Source organism: Leptodactylus fuscus, chromosome 3 (genome assembly GCF_031893055.1).
Source record: "Leptodactylus fuscus isolate aLepFus1 chromosome 3, aLepFus1.hap2, whole genome shotgun sequence".
In the NCBI taxonomy this organism is placed as follows: domain Eukaryota; kingdom Metazoa; phylum Chordata; class Amphibia; order Anura; family Leptodactylidae; genus Leptodactylus; species Leptodactylus fuscus.
The window spans coordinates 79,994,829-80,010,430 of NC_134267.1; the positions used below are offsets into that span (position 1 = coordinate 79,994,829).

The 15,602-nt window shown below is 43.2% G+C and overlaps 1 protein-coding gene across 1 annotated transcript in view; it reads right to left on the bottom strand.

The window, feature by feature from the left end:
- The window catches only part of PACRG (parkin coregulated), a 469,474-nt gene that overhangs the window by 198,475 nt on the left and 255,397 nt on the right, over nt 1-15,602 (bottom strand). Inside the window, exon 3 of the mRNA XM_075267841.1 lies at nt 10,836-11,007. Within this exon, the coding sequence (XP_075123942.1) occupies nt 10,836-11,007 (172 nt within the window). The remainder of the gene's footprint in view (nt 1-10,835; nt 11,008-15,602) is intronic.

Here is a 15,602-nt window from a genome sequence, read left to right on the forward strand (position 1 = left end):
GTTTTATCCACGAGAAGTAACAGAATGAATGACAGCAAGCAGAAATCTAGAAAACTGTGAGGAATTGATACAGAAAGTATATTGGAAAATTGTACAATTTTTTATTGTACAAACAATAACATGTGTTTCTCAATATTGGTCTGAAAGTGGCCAAACCCTTTAAGGAAATCTCACTGGATTGAAATTTGGGTTAACATGTCGTATGTTGGTAGAGAGCCCTTAACTCTTACTCGTGGGCCAGTTGTAAAAACACTGATTATGCTTTTTTACGCTTTCATTTTTTCTCTCTTTTATTGCTACAAAGAAATGTATTTCAGGCCCCTGAGGCACTGTAGGGAATTAAGCTGGACTCTGCTGGGAATTGTAAAAAGGCCTTTATTAGTCAAAGCCTTGAATGTACTAAAAGATGGATTGCGGTCCTGATGTTATAAAACCCTGCCTTGTGTGACTGCTATTTGTTCCCACAGTTTCTGCTGACACCTCACTAGCCCCCAAGAAGGCAGGCTATTCTTCCTTCACATTGGCTCTGTTATTAGGGAATTCAATAAAAAAAAGGATAAAGAAACCACAGTTACTTATTTTGGACATTGTGACAACAGGAAGTCAACCTGTAAAAGAACAGATAGAGCTTGTCCATTTTCTAATGAGTACATTCTGCAAACTTAACAGTTCTTCTTAGAAGCACTTGCTATGTATTCTTGCCATAGTTATTTCCAAGTTCCATTTCTCTTTATCGGTGCACTCACTGACTTGCACTTCACACACTTTATTATTTCTATGCAAAAACTCCTCAAGCTTAAAGCTCATGTTCAAATCAGAAAAAAGAATGTAAAATTTTAGGGGGGTTACACAGCTTAAATATTGATAAGCTATCCTTAGGATACAGTAGATCATCAATATCAGATCAGTGCTCATCGCACCCCAAAAGCTCTTTATTTTGTGTGGTGGTTGTGAATGGCACTTTGTGTCAGCATGAACATCACTAATAAACCAAACACATAGAAGGGGATTTGGCTGTCAGAGGATCCTCTTACGAGCCACTGTGCATCTACCGAAATCCATGCCACCTCATAGCTGATGTAGATTTAAGGCACCATTTAGACCAGACCTGGGCAATGTACGGCCCGCGGGCCATATCCGGCCCTCTGACTGATTCTGTCCGGCCCGCATAGCTTGTGGGATAAAACCATAGCTCCCTGCATGTCCCGCTTTTATACTCTGGTCCTGCGCAGCTCCCTGCATGTCCCACTATGTCTCTTTTGTGTTTTACTTAAGAAACTTTCCCCCAACTGGGGGCAGATGGACTGGGGGACATGAAACTGGGGGCAGATGAAGTGGGGTACATGAAACTGGGGGTAGATGAAGGGGGCATTTAATCTGAGGGGACATTAAACTGGGGACAACTGGAGGGGGCATCAAACCGTGGAGGTAGCTGGAGGGGGACCTGCCTACCTCTAGTAGCCCCCAGTTTAATTTCACCCTCCAGCTATCCCTACAGTTTAATGTCTGCTTCCAGCTGCCCAAGTTTAATGCCCCCCTCAACTTGCCCCCAGTTTAATGTCCCACTTTATCTGCCATTAATTTATTGTTCCCCTACAACTACCCCAAATACCTCTAACGCCCCCTCCAGCTGCCCCAATTTCATGTCCCCGTCTAGTTTCTTTCAGTTTAAACTGGAGCACCAGGAGAGGGACTTAATACTGTGGGGCAGTTGGAAGGGAACATTATAATGTGGGGACATATAATGTATGGGTAACTGTAGGAGGATTATACTTTGTAGGAGCACATGGAAAGATGATTGGGAATGGGCGGAGTCAACGTCGAAGTGGGTGAAGCTAAATTTGCCATGGCGCGGCCCTCTAGAATAGTTTTAATTTCTTATGCGGCCCCATGGGAAAATTAATTGCCCACCCCTGATTTAGACAGACATCAAAAGACATATGGGGACAGTGGCCTCACCCATGCTCTACCCTTTCAAGAATAAAATAATAATAAACAGGTACTATGTAATACTGTGTAAACTGTTCTACAGAATACTTTGTTTAAGTTCATGGAAGAGGTGCAGAACTATTCATGGACTCTACAAGATGAATGGAGCTGTGACTGCTGCAGAACCTATACAGGTGCACCATGACTCCTTCAATCATCTGATCAGTGGGGTGCTCAAAGTAGGACCCCTAAAATTCATGACATAGTAAAGTCCTGGAAAATGAAATGGGATGCCATTTTCCAGGAAATAATAAAGCTTACCAGTGCATTCCCTGCACTAGATAAGTGTTTTTTTTTTGTTTGTTTTTTTTTTAACTAAATAGAGGAAGTATTAGTGTTTTCCACTTTTAAATTGGTCATTTTGTTGCTGAGCTATTGCTATTTTTTGGCAATATGCAAATGAGTTATTTGAGCCTTTCTGTTCTGATGGCATCCAGGAGCCTAATGAAGACTCCCAGGCCTGTTATAGAACTATAGCTACTGAAGCTGATCTATGAACAGCCTAAATAGCTATGTAGTGAAAGTCCTATAGACTGCAATACAGTTGTAATGTAATTTATGGGACAATCAAAAGATTGCAGTTTCAAGCCCCCAAGGGGGACTAATAAAATTGTTTAAAAAAAATTTAAAAAATTATATACGGGGGCACTCATCCGGGTATTGCAAAACACTGCAAAACGCAGTCCTTTATTCCATATTGTATAAAAAACAATAAACAGGAGAGAGTGATGCACAAAACTCAGCCAGGCAACAACCATTTTGCGCTACAATAGCCAATCGTTGCTTGACGGAGTATATAGAAAACTCCTAGGTGCGGGCTAGCTATCATTCAGAAGGCCATAACTAATGAAGCTATACTAGTATTATCTATTCAAGCTTATTTCCCCACTACTAACAGCTCCTGTCCAGTAGCCCTGCCTCTATTAGGGAACAAATATACATCTGACCACTCAAAGAATTAATTTAAAAAAAAACACGCTTGTGCAGACTCTCCCGCTCCCCCCTTGGCACTGAAGCATAGCCGTCATTGTCATTAATTCTTTGAGTGGTCAGATCTTTTTCCCTATTATTGCCTCTGATGAGATTGTTGGCAAGACTAATAGCAGCTTTTGAAACGCGTCACGTGTATATTTGTTCACCAATGGAGGGCTGGACTACCGTCCAGGAGCTGCAAGCAGTGGGGGTATACCCTTGAATAGATAATACTAGTATAGCTACATTAGTTCTGAATGATAGTTAGTCCACACCTAGGAGTTTTCTATATGCTAGGGCAGCCTTTTTAGTTTCACTATCAGTATGTCTTTGGAATATGGGAGGAAATCCATGCAAAAACGGGGAGAACATACAAACTCCTTGCAGATGTTGTCCTTGGCAGGATTTGAACCCAGGACTCTAGGGCAGCAAGGCTGCAGTGCTAACCACTGAGCCACCATGTTGTCCCCGTTTTGATTTTCTTCAATTCCACCTCATTCTGATTTTTCCAGTCTCCCTGTACATTGTACACAGCATTAAATTATACTAATACAAAGTGCAATTTGTTCCACAAACATTAAGCCCTCATAAGACTTTGTGAATGGAAAATGAAAATTGAAAAATGTCTGGGGCAGTAAGGGGTTAAATAAGTCCTATGTGTCTTCAGAAAAGTGAAGACCCTAAACAGTTCTCCTCATGTATACACAAAATATGTCCATAGGATATAAAGGGGTTTACCACAAGAATGTTCTTTCTTATCTATGATCAATGTAGACTTTTATTTTAAATGGACTGAAAACAGTGTAAATTTTATATGATTTTAAATAAAAGGGGATCTTGGAAAAAAGTCAGTGCTGAGTAAGATTTTTACAGTCTATTCACAGCCAGTATACTGTTATATACATTGGTGCCATACAGTACATTAATTATATTGTCAGTGTTTCCAATAAACTACGGTAAAATAAGATATAATATGATCCTAACTTGCAACAATTTATACATCCTAATTAGAGATGAGCGAACAGTGTTCTATCGAACACATGTTCGATCGGATATCAGGGTGTTCGCCATGTTCGAATCGAATCGAACACCACGTGGTAAAGTGCGCCAAAATTCGATTCCCCTCCCACCTTCCCTGGCGCCTTTTTTGCACCAATAACAGCGCAGGGGAGGTGGGACAGGAACTACGACACTGGGGGCATTGAAAAAAATTGGAAAAAGTCATTGGCTGCCGAAATCAGGTGACCTCCATTTTAGACGAATAGTGGATTTCAAATCCGGGTCATATGAAAATGTGAACTTTGTGACTATGAGACAGGGATAGCTGTACAGGCAGGGATAGCTAGGGATAACCTTTATTTAGGGGGGAATGTTATTAAAAATAACTTTTTGGGGCTCTATCGGGTGTGTAATTGTGATTTTTGTGAGATAAACTTTTTCCCATAGGGATGCATTGGCCAGCGCTGATTGGCCAGAGTACGGAATTCGGCCAATCAGTGCTGGCCAATGCATTCTATTAGCTTGATGAAGCAGAGTGTGCACAAGGGTTCAAGCGCACCCTCGGCTCTGATGTAGCAGAGCCGAGGCTGCACAAGGGTTCAAGCGCACCCTCGGCTCTGATGTAGGAGAGCCGAGGGTGCACTTGAACCCTTGTGCACCCTCAGCTCTGCTACATCAGAGCCGAGGGTGCGCTTGAACCCTTGTGCACACTCTGCTTCATCAAGCTAATAGAATGCATTGGCCAGCGCTGATTGGCCAATGTATTCTATTAGCCTTATGAAGTAGAGCTGAATGTGTGTGCTAAGCACACACATTCAGCTCTACTTCATCGGGCTAATAGAATGCATTGGCCAGCGCTGATTGGCCAGAGTACGGAACTCGACCAATCAGCGCTGGCTCTGCTGGAGGAGGCGGAGTCTAAGATCGCTCCACACCAGTCTCCATTCAGGTCCGACCTTAGACTCCGCCTCCTCCGGCAGAGCCAGCGCTGATTGGCCGAAGGCTGGCCAATGCATTCCTATGCGAATGCAGAGACTTAGCAGTGCTGAGTCAGTTTTGCTCAACTACACATCTGATGCACACTCGGCACTGCTACATCAGATGTAGCAATCTGATGTAGCAGAGCCGAGGGTGCACTAGAACCCCTGTGCAAACTCAGTTCACGCTAATAGAATGCATTGGCCAGCGCTGATTGGCCAATGCATTCTATTAGCCCGATGAAGTAGAGCTGAATGTGTGTGCTAAGCACACACATTCAGCACTGCTTCATCACGCCAATACAATGCATTAGCCAGTGCTGATTGGCCAGAGTACGGAATTCGGCCAATCAGCGCTGGCTCTGCTGGAGGAGGCGGAGTCTAAGGTCGGACCTGAATGGAGACTGGTGTGGAGCGATCTTAGACTCCGCCTCCTCCAGCAGAGCCAGCGCTGATTGGTCGAGTTCCGTACTCTGGCCAATCAGCGCTGGCCAATGCATTCTATTAGCCCGATGAAGTAGAGCTGAATGTGTGTGCTTAGCACACACATTCAGCTCTACTTCATCAGGCTAATAGAATACATTGGCCAATCAGCGCTGGCCAATGCATTCTATTAGCTTGATGAAGCAGAGTGTGCACAAGGGTTCAAGCGCACCCTCGGCTCTGATGTAGCAGAGCCGAGGCTGCACAAGGGTTCAAGTGCACCCTCGGCTCTCCTACATCAGAGCCGAGGGTGCGCTTGAACCCTTGTGCAGCCTCGGCTCTGCTACATCAGAGCCGAGGGTGCGCTTGAACCCTTGTGCACACTCTGCTTCATCAAGCTAATAGAATGCATTGGCCAGCGCTGATTGGCCAATGTATTCTATTAGCCTTATGAAGTAGAGCTGAATGTGTGTGCTAAGCACACACATTCAGCTCTACTTCATCGGGCTAATAGAATGCATTGGCCAGCGCTGATTGGCCAGAGTACGGAACTCGACCAATCAGCGCTGGCTCTGCTGGAGGAGGCGGAGTCTAAGATCGCTCCACACCAGTCTCCATTCAGGTCCGACCTTAGACTCCGCCTCCTCCGGCAGAGCCAGCGCTGATTGGCCGAAGGCTGGCCAATGCATTCCTATGCGAATGCAGAGACTTAGCAGTGCTGAGTCAGTTTTGCTCAACTACACATCTGATGCACACTCGGCACTGCTACATCAGATGTAGCAATCTGATGTAGCAGAGCCGAGGGTGCACTAGAACCCCTGTGCAAACTCAGTTCACGCTAATAGAATGCATTGGCCAGCGCTGATTGGCCAATGCATTCTATTAGCCCGATGAAGTAGAGCTGAATGTGTGTGCTAAGCACACACATTCAGCACTGCTTCATCACGCCAATACAATGCATTAGCCAGTGCTGATTGGCCAGAGTACGGAATTCGGCCAATCAGCGCTGGCTCTGCTGGAGGAGGCGGAGTCTAAGGTCGGACCTGAATGGAGACTGGTGTGGAGCGATCTTAGACTCCGCCTCCTCCAGCAGAGCCAGCGCTGATTGGTCGAGTTCCGTACTCTGGCCAATCAGCGCTGGCCAATGCATTCTATTAGCCCGATGAAGTAGAGCTGAATGTGTGTGCTTAGCACACACATTCAGCTCTACTTCATCAGGCTAATAGAATACATTGGCCAATCAGCGCTGGCCAATGCATTCTATTAGCTTGATGAAGCAGAGTGTGCACAAGGGTTCAAGCGCACCCTCGGCTCTGATGTAGCAGAGCCGAGGCTGCACAAGGGTTCAAGTGCACCCTCGGCTCTCCTACATCAGAGCCGAGGGTGCGCTTGAACCCTTGTGCAGCCTCGGCTCTGCTACATCAGAGCCGAGGGTGCGCTTGAACCCTTGTGCACACTCTGCTTCATCAAGCTAATAGAATGCATTGGCCAGCACTGATTGGCCAGAGTACGGAATTCGGCCAATCAGTGCTGGCCAATGCATTCTATTAGCCCGATGAAGTAGAGCTGAATGTGTGTGCTAAGCACACACATTCAGCACTGCTTCATCACGCCAATACAATGCATTAGCCAGTGCTGATTGGCCAGAGTACGGAATTCGGCCAATCAGCGCTGGCTCTGCTGGAGGAGGCGGAGTCTAAGGTCGGACCTGAATGGAGACTGGTGTGGAGCGATCTTAGACTCCGCCTCCTCCAGCAGAGCCAGCGCTGATTGGTCGAGTTCCGTACTCTGGCCAATCAGCGCTGGCCAATGCATTCTATTAGCCCGATGAAGTAGAGCTGAATGTGTGTGCTTAGCACACACATTCAGCTCTACTTCATCAGGCTAATAGAATACATTGGCCAATCAGCGCTGGCCAATGCATTCTATTAGCTTGATGAAGCAGAGTGTGCACAAGGGTTCAAGCGCACCCTCGGCTCTGATGTAGCAGAGCCGAGGCTGCACAAGGGTTCAAGTGCACCCTCGGCTCTCCTACATCAGAGCCGAGGGTGCGCTTGAACCCTTGTGCAGCCTCGGCTCTGCTACATCAGAGCCGAGGGTGCGCTTGAACCCTTGTGCACACTCTGCTTCATCAAGCTAATAGAATGCATTGGCCAGCACTGATTGGCCAGAGTACGGAATTCGGCCAATCAGCGCTGGCCAATGCATTCTATTAGCCCGATGAAGTAGAGCTGAATGTGTGTGCTGAGCACACACATTCAGCACTGCTTCATCACGCCAATACAATGCATTAGCCAGTGCTGATTGGCCAGAGTACGGAATTCGGCCAATCAGCGCTGGCTCTGCTGGAGGAGGCGGAGTCTAAGATCGCTCCACACCAGTCTCCATTCAGGTCCGACCTTAGACTCCGCCTCCTCCAGCAGAGCCAGCGCTGATTGGCCGAATTCCGTACTCTGGCCAATCAGCACTGGCTAATGCATTGTATTGGCTTGATGAAGCAGTGCTGAATGTGTGTGCTTAGCACACACATTCAGCTCTACTTCATCGGGCTAATAGAATGCATTGGCCAGCGCTGATTGGCCGAATTCCGTACTCTGGCCAATCAGCACTGGCTAATGCATTGTATTGGCTTGATGAAGCAGTGCTGAATGTGTGTGCTTAGCACACACATTCAGCTCTACTTCATCGGGCTAATAGAATGCATTGGCCAATCAGCGCTGGCCAATGCATTCTATTAGCGTGAACTGAGTTTGCACAGGGGTTCTAGTGCACCCTCGGCTCTGCTACATCAGATTGCTACATCTGATGTAGCAGTGCCGAGTGTGCATCAGATGTGTAGTTGAGCAAAACTGACTCAGCACTGCTAAGTCTGCATTCGCATAGGAATGCATTGGCCAGCCTTCGGCCAATCAGCGCTGGCTCTGCCGGAGGAGGCGGAGTCTAAGGTCGGACCTGAATGGAGACTGGTGTGGAGCGACCTTAGACTCCGCCTCCTCCAGCAGAGCCAGCGCTGATTGGCCGAATTCCGTACTCTGGCCAATCAGCACTGGCTAATGCATTGTATTGGCTTGATGAAGCAGTGCTGAATGTGTGTGCTTAGCACACACATTCAGCTCTACTTCATCGGGCTAATAGAATGCATTGGCCAATCAGCGCTGGCCAATGCATTCTATTAGCGTGAACTGAGTTTGCACAGGGGTTCTAGTGCACCCTCGGCTCTGCTACATCAGATTGCTACATCTGATGTAGCAGTGCCGAGTGTGCATCAGATGTGTAGTTGAGCAAAACTGACTCAGCACTGCTAAGTCTGCATTCGCATAGGAATGCATTGGCCAGCCTTCGGCCAATCAGCGCTGGCTCTGCCGGAGGAGGCGGAGTCTAAGGTCGGACCTGAATGGAGACTGGTGTGGAGCTATCTTAGACTCCGCCTCCTCCAGCAGAGCCAGCGCTGATTGGTCGAGTTCCGTACTCTGGCCAATCAGCACTGGCCAATGCATTTCTATGGGGAAAAGTTAGCTTGCGAAAATCGCAAACTGACAGGGATTTCCATGAAATAAAGTGACTTTTATGCCCCCAGACATGCTTCCCCTGCTGTCCCAGTGTCATTCCAGGGTGTTGGTATCATTTCCTGGGGTGTCATAGTGGACTTGGTGACCCTCCAGACACGAATTTGGGTTTCCCCCTTAACGAGTTTATGTTCCCCATAGACTATAATGGGGTTCGAAACCCATTCGAACACTCGAACAGTGAGCGGCTGTTCGAATCGAATTTCGAACCTCGAACATTTTAGTGTTCGCTCATCTCTAATCCTAATACGTCTTCATTTTTACTGTGTATACTATCTCAAACAGTGATGTACCTGCCACTTAGCTATGGAGTTGTGGGAGGAGAGGGCTAGCGTTGATCTTCTGTTTTAGGACACTAATACACTGCATTTTCCTACATTTGCCACTATGGGGAGCACAGTGTCTTCAATGAGATCAATAATAGCTCCCCGTAGTGGTGGCAGTAGGCAACAAGTTTTATGACTGTGAAACTAAGTTGACTTAATAGAAGATATTTATCAATCCCCTATTAATATATGTAGCTATAAAGGATGCTAATTATTTTTAAATGTATTTACGCCAGTTGTCTGATATAAATACAATGCAAAATATTAGCGATAATTCATACAACCCAACCCCCAAAAAATGAACTGGTGCTTACAGTGGCTTCATGGCTGTAATCTACATAACCCCCTATCTGGATTAGATTTTGATTTCTGGTGAATCGGCCCTACAGTTGTGATCCAGAGGAAGGCAAAACACCTCATAAGAATGATTGTCCCATAGATTCATAAGTGTTCTTAAAAATGAACTGTTTCCGGTCTATTTCTAAGCCACAAGGAAGGGGCTCTATGCCCTGAAACGCATAGGCTTTTCACGGATCAGGACTTTTCCATCCTGTAACTCTTGGTTACTTTTTACTGATGTACAATAAAAGTAAATTTTTATTTTTTATATTGGATGATTGTCGGTTTTTACTGGAACAAATTTTTATTTTCGAAGTACATCATAAGGATGATACCAATTGAGCAGAAGGTAAAGTATAAGAACTTCCTAGATATTTCCCATTCCTTTTGTAGCCATTCTTGGCTTTGGCTAAAAAAAAACAACAGCAAAATCTGCAACAAAAAAAGCTGTGTTTCTGCAACGTGGGGCCTTAGCCTAAGACAGTTTACTTCTCCTCATGCACAGAGTATCTTCTGGCCATTACTTACAATACAACCCTAATAAGACTCACATTTGCAAATTGCTGCTCCTGCCATATGAATAGCGAGTGTGTACAGTATATACTGTAGTAGGAGTTACATAAGTGCACATCCTGTAATGCAGGTGCATTTTGTGTAAGATCAGCACCCTTTTATGGAGCCTAATTTTGTTTTCCTGTTTCAAATTGAAGTTTTATGTTTTTTAATAAATCCTTTAGTAAGAAGAGCTCAACTCCATTTCTGATCATTTAGAAAGCTTCATATCACTCCCAGGTTTATGACTTAATGGAGACCTGGGGAAATACATTACATTACCAATTGCAATAAAATGAGAAGTTGTTAATAATTGTGCCTGCATTTAGAAACATCACATGTAACACAATATCATCTTACAGTCTATGTCTTTATAAAAGATGGTTCCACCGAGACAAGGTTTATAAATGAAGGGCTGAAGAAATATCCACTACATACAGTGGACCAATGCCATCTCCTTATAGTGTCTTAAAGGAAGGTGACAGCTATCAAAGACGTAGTCCTTTATATAAAGCTAAACTAGATAATCACTGAGCATCTCCTTCCAGTAAACCCTTATCTTAAGATTACACCACACTCCCCTACCAATTATAAGTTTTGGTGACTTAGTCATAGCAGAGTATTATATTTCAGGTACAGTATAAAATTAGAATATGACATAAATTTTCTGTCTGCCTAATGCACATACTTACTTTTTATGGGTATAATGAGCTGGGGAATGACAGGAAGAATCTTTGGTCCTCCATGCTCTAGCATGTCATGGACTCCTTGACGTGCAAAAAACTCATAGGGATGTGCCATTTCACAAAGACCGTCAAAAAACAGAGGCAAGTAGTGATGATAATCCAATTTCTCAATCTCCACCTTAAAAAGTGAAAAAATAAAAGATGATATAATTAACATTCAACAATTCAAATAATTTTTTTTTTAAATAGCGGTATACTAAAAGAGATGCTTTGCCTTAAACCATCCTTTCACCAGCAGTAATACGGTAGATATAAACTATTAAAGACACATTGTGAGAAATGCATATTCAGAATTAAGGTAATTGACTGGCTATGAGCTGTAGATTGCCTAAGGGCTTTCACAACACTGGGATGCTATATGACAGTCAATCTAAAATTTCCCATGGATTTGTAGTGAAATGAACTTAGAAATGTATACATCTTTAACTTTTATTTTATTGTTTTCAATTTAATAATATTTTTTTTATTGCATTATCTTATTGCATCTTATTATCTAAGTAATATTTTATATTTATTACACACTTTACAGCATAATCTTGCAAAGTGGTAAAATGTGTAATACATATAAATATTTCCTCATTATGAAGCTTTCCATTCGATAAAAATATATCATTCCATAATAGTCATATCATCAAGACTAAAGTATGGAATAAAAGAGACAAAAATGGTATTATCTATATCTCGCTAGATTAATTTCCAACACCCACAAATATAATCGTGCCTTAAAACATACGTTTTAGGAAAGCTTATGACATTTCAGAAATTGGCTCCTGTCCTTTTAACACTATTATTCCTCATAAGATGACCCCTTCATTCACACTCCTTGCCCCTAACGCACTTTGGATACCTGCATACCCAAATACTTGCAGGATGATGGGTTTATGCTCTACCATAGGATGGCTGGATCATTGTACAACTGTAAGGGAATTGCTAGAGGAGCAATTACCCAGTAGCTGCTGGTAAAGCCTGGGGGGAGGGGCGCAACAAGACAGTGAGCCCTAAGCTGAACTCTCCCCTGTCCCTTCCTGCTTGCCTATCCTGTCCTAAGTGACAGGTGACAACTGGTCGACAAGTGCTTCCTAGTTATATGTGATGACACAGAACTCAGACAAGACAAGCAACAACAAAGGGAGGTCAGCTAGCCAAGGGTTCAGTAACAGTCGAACAACGCAGTACAAAATTGTAATCCAAGAGAATGGTCAAAGGTAAACCCAGGAATAGAATACAGGTGACGCTGGGTTCACACCAGCGCTTGATTTCCGTTTTCAGGCTTCCATCTTATGCAGACAGAAGACCGAAAACTGTCAGACCGTGTCCGGCCGTGAGTGAATGAATGGATTTGAAAAATGACTGCAGGTTTCCGTCTCCTGCTCAGTTTTGGGCAGGAAACGGAAACCTGCATAAAAGAGACCCAGGGCGCAGATGTGAACGAGCCCTAACACAACACCAAGAGTAAATAGCCAGCAATCACAAGGCAATAGCAAACACCAATGTGAATGTGAACCATAAATAGGGAGGAAGAACCCAACCCAGAACTGATAGGAAGATAGGCTGTTAACTATTAGAGGAGCAGAGAGAAACCAAAGTGAAGGAGAAGGTTGTGGTGGAAAATCAATTACCAAGATGAGGGAACAGGACAGTGTTCAGACAATACAAGTAGAACCCAAAAGAAGAAATCACAGCCAGACACGTCTCCTGCGCCGCAGCATGCAGTCGGAGGATGGTGCCAAACCCTGGATGGGAAAGGATGTTACAGCAACACAAGCATTTTTACCTCCTATCACTTTTGTTGGATATTGGGATTGTACACTGTGTAGTGGCCATGTCGGTGAACTGCAGTTCAGCTTCTATGGCCACTATACAGTGTATGGAGCTGTCTGTTTGCAGTGTGTAGTACTGATGACTGCTGATATAACCTGACTTGTGTTAGACCCCCTACCACATAAATATTGATGACCTATTCCTAAGGTTAGCTCTTCAATCCCTGCAAACCTGTTTAATGACATCCACTACAGTGTTCATGCACAACAAGACATTTGCTGACAATGAAAGTTGATGCCTTTTTCACTTCTTAAATAGAAAAAAGCAAAAAAGAAAAAACACACATGTAGAGATATAAGAAGAGTTATTTTACTGATAGTTTTGAGAAAACACATTGTACTAAACCCTAAGACATAACTGTATCCAACTACCTTATAGCAGTGACTGTAAAATCTTAGCTTTGCTTTCTCCCTATGTTAGTTTCTGCATTGCATATTTTGCCACTAGCGTATCATTTGTAGGACACCACAAACAGGAATAATGAATAATGTTTGTTTTAATTAGCCATATGTTAATAGTTTACTGTAAAGGCTGCAGAACCTGTTTTATGATCCGAAAAAATGTTCATTTCTGCAGTCTTCTGCCAAAAATATCTGAAATATACTTGTGGAAAATTGCTGTATTCAGGGGATTGGTTGGTTAAACTCATTCCCCAGCAGAGATTACATTCGCCCGTATGGCACTCATGTCCGCATGTTGTATATGAAATCATAGCTCAGCTTGAAATGTCTTTTGGAAAGTAAAAGGTGATAAATGGAATTAGACCCATTCTTATATTTGTTAGAAAGGTATTCTTGCTGCTTTGTAGTCTGGATTGCTATTTTCTTGTAAAATATCATACGGTTTTGTGTGATAAACTTAATACTACTTGTGTATGATTTGGAGAATCTTTGTCATGTAGTGACAAATCAACTGGCTAACGCAATTTTGTCCCTTGAGGTCAGTATTGGCTCCTCAATTATAAAATTAGATTGATGGTTTTACACACATGGGCTTCCCAACCATGACACAATCTGAGATAAAACTACCAAGTACCTGGGATCCCCTGCTATGTGTGGAAGAGCATTATCCTACTGAAAAATGCCAGATGGAAGCCTTGCTACGAGAGGCAACACATGTGGCAGTAGTATGTCCTGCACATATCACTTAGCTGCTGGTTTCCCTCATATCACCACTAGTGGTGACCAATGGTTGTATGGTAACTAGATTATCACACCAGCAGTTGTGCAGTGTGTCATTCCACAGCAAGAATTCTCTGTACTTTAATCTGTTATTGGATTGAAAACAACATAGAAGAAAAAGAATGCACTCAAGTAAAAAATGAAAAAAAAATCTATTAACCAAAAATAAATAAAACACGATACATATTAAAAACCTTTAAAAGTACAAAGCTGTACATACACATTCTTAAAGAGGTATGCTCCTAACAGAGCAAAAGAACAGACAACAACAACAGCAAACTGACCACAAAAATAATAGTCAACCAAATCCCTCAAAAAAAATATAGAAAACAAAACAATAATAAATATACCGGTACCCCAATAGCTAAAGAACAAGACTAATATACAACTGATAAATACATGGGAACGCATAGCAGCATGTGATGGGAAGCTCGAACTTTACATAGCTGGCTCCTACCCACAGACATGTGAGATAGGGGCATCTAGTTTGGTCAGGGATACCTAAGGAAACCTATCTCTGTTTGATACAGATGAATAGATAATGGATTTTTTATTTACTGGTTTATATTTGATACTTGTTTTTATGTATCAATGCATAATAAAGGTATGGTACAAGCCCTCTTTTTAGGGTTGGCTCCATTGTGATCCATAATGTATTATGCAAAAGAAAACACAGAGGCACTGAGCAGTGCATAGACCATTACCACTTAAATAGAGAAAAATGGAGTTTATAACAGTGGCTCCTCACCTTGTAAGGTTGTGTAGGCCACAACATACTCAGATTGCAGTATTATAATCACAGCTGGAGAGCACGACCGTAGCAAGACCCATGGAACCCCTTATGGCAGGTGTAGATGCAATACCAACATAAAGGACCAACAAAGGGAAAGGTCCAAGGTAGAACAGTTTCTCTAATTCCGGAACAAACAGATGTGATTTACAATCTACTGTACCTTGGATCTGCGCAGCTCCCTTTGTTGGTCCTTTCTGTTGATATTCCATAATATATTACATCCTTGTTTGATGCATTTGCTACATATATATATGAAAAAGTTTGGGCACCCCTATTAATCTTAATAATTTTTAGTTCTAAATATTTTGGTGTTTGCAACAGCCATTTCAGTTTGATATATCTAATAACTGATGGACACAGTAATATTTCAGGATTGAAATGAGGTTTATTGTACTAACAGAAAATGTGCAATATGCATTAAACCAAAATTTGACCGGTGCAAAAGTATGGGCACCTCAACAGAAAAGTGACATTAATATTTAGTAGATCCTCCTTTTGCAAAGATAACAGCCTCTAGTCGCTTCCTGTAGCTTTTAATCAGTTCCTGGATCCTGGATAAAGGTATTTTGGACAAACAATTCAAGTTCAGTTAAGTTAGATGGTCGCCGAGCATGGACAGCCCGCTTCAAATCATCCCACAGATGTTCAATGATATTCAGGTCTGGGGACTGGGATGACCATTCCAGAACATTGTAATTGTTCCTCTGCATGAATGCCTGAGGATTTGGAGCGGTGTTTTGGATCATTGTCTTGCTGAAATATCCATCCCCGGCGTAACTTCAACTTCGTCACTGATTCTTGAACATTATTCTCAAGAATCTGCTGATACTGAGTGGAATCCATGCGACTCTCAACTTTAACAAGATTCCCGATGCCGGCATTGGCCACACAGCCCCAAAGCATGATGGAACCTCCACC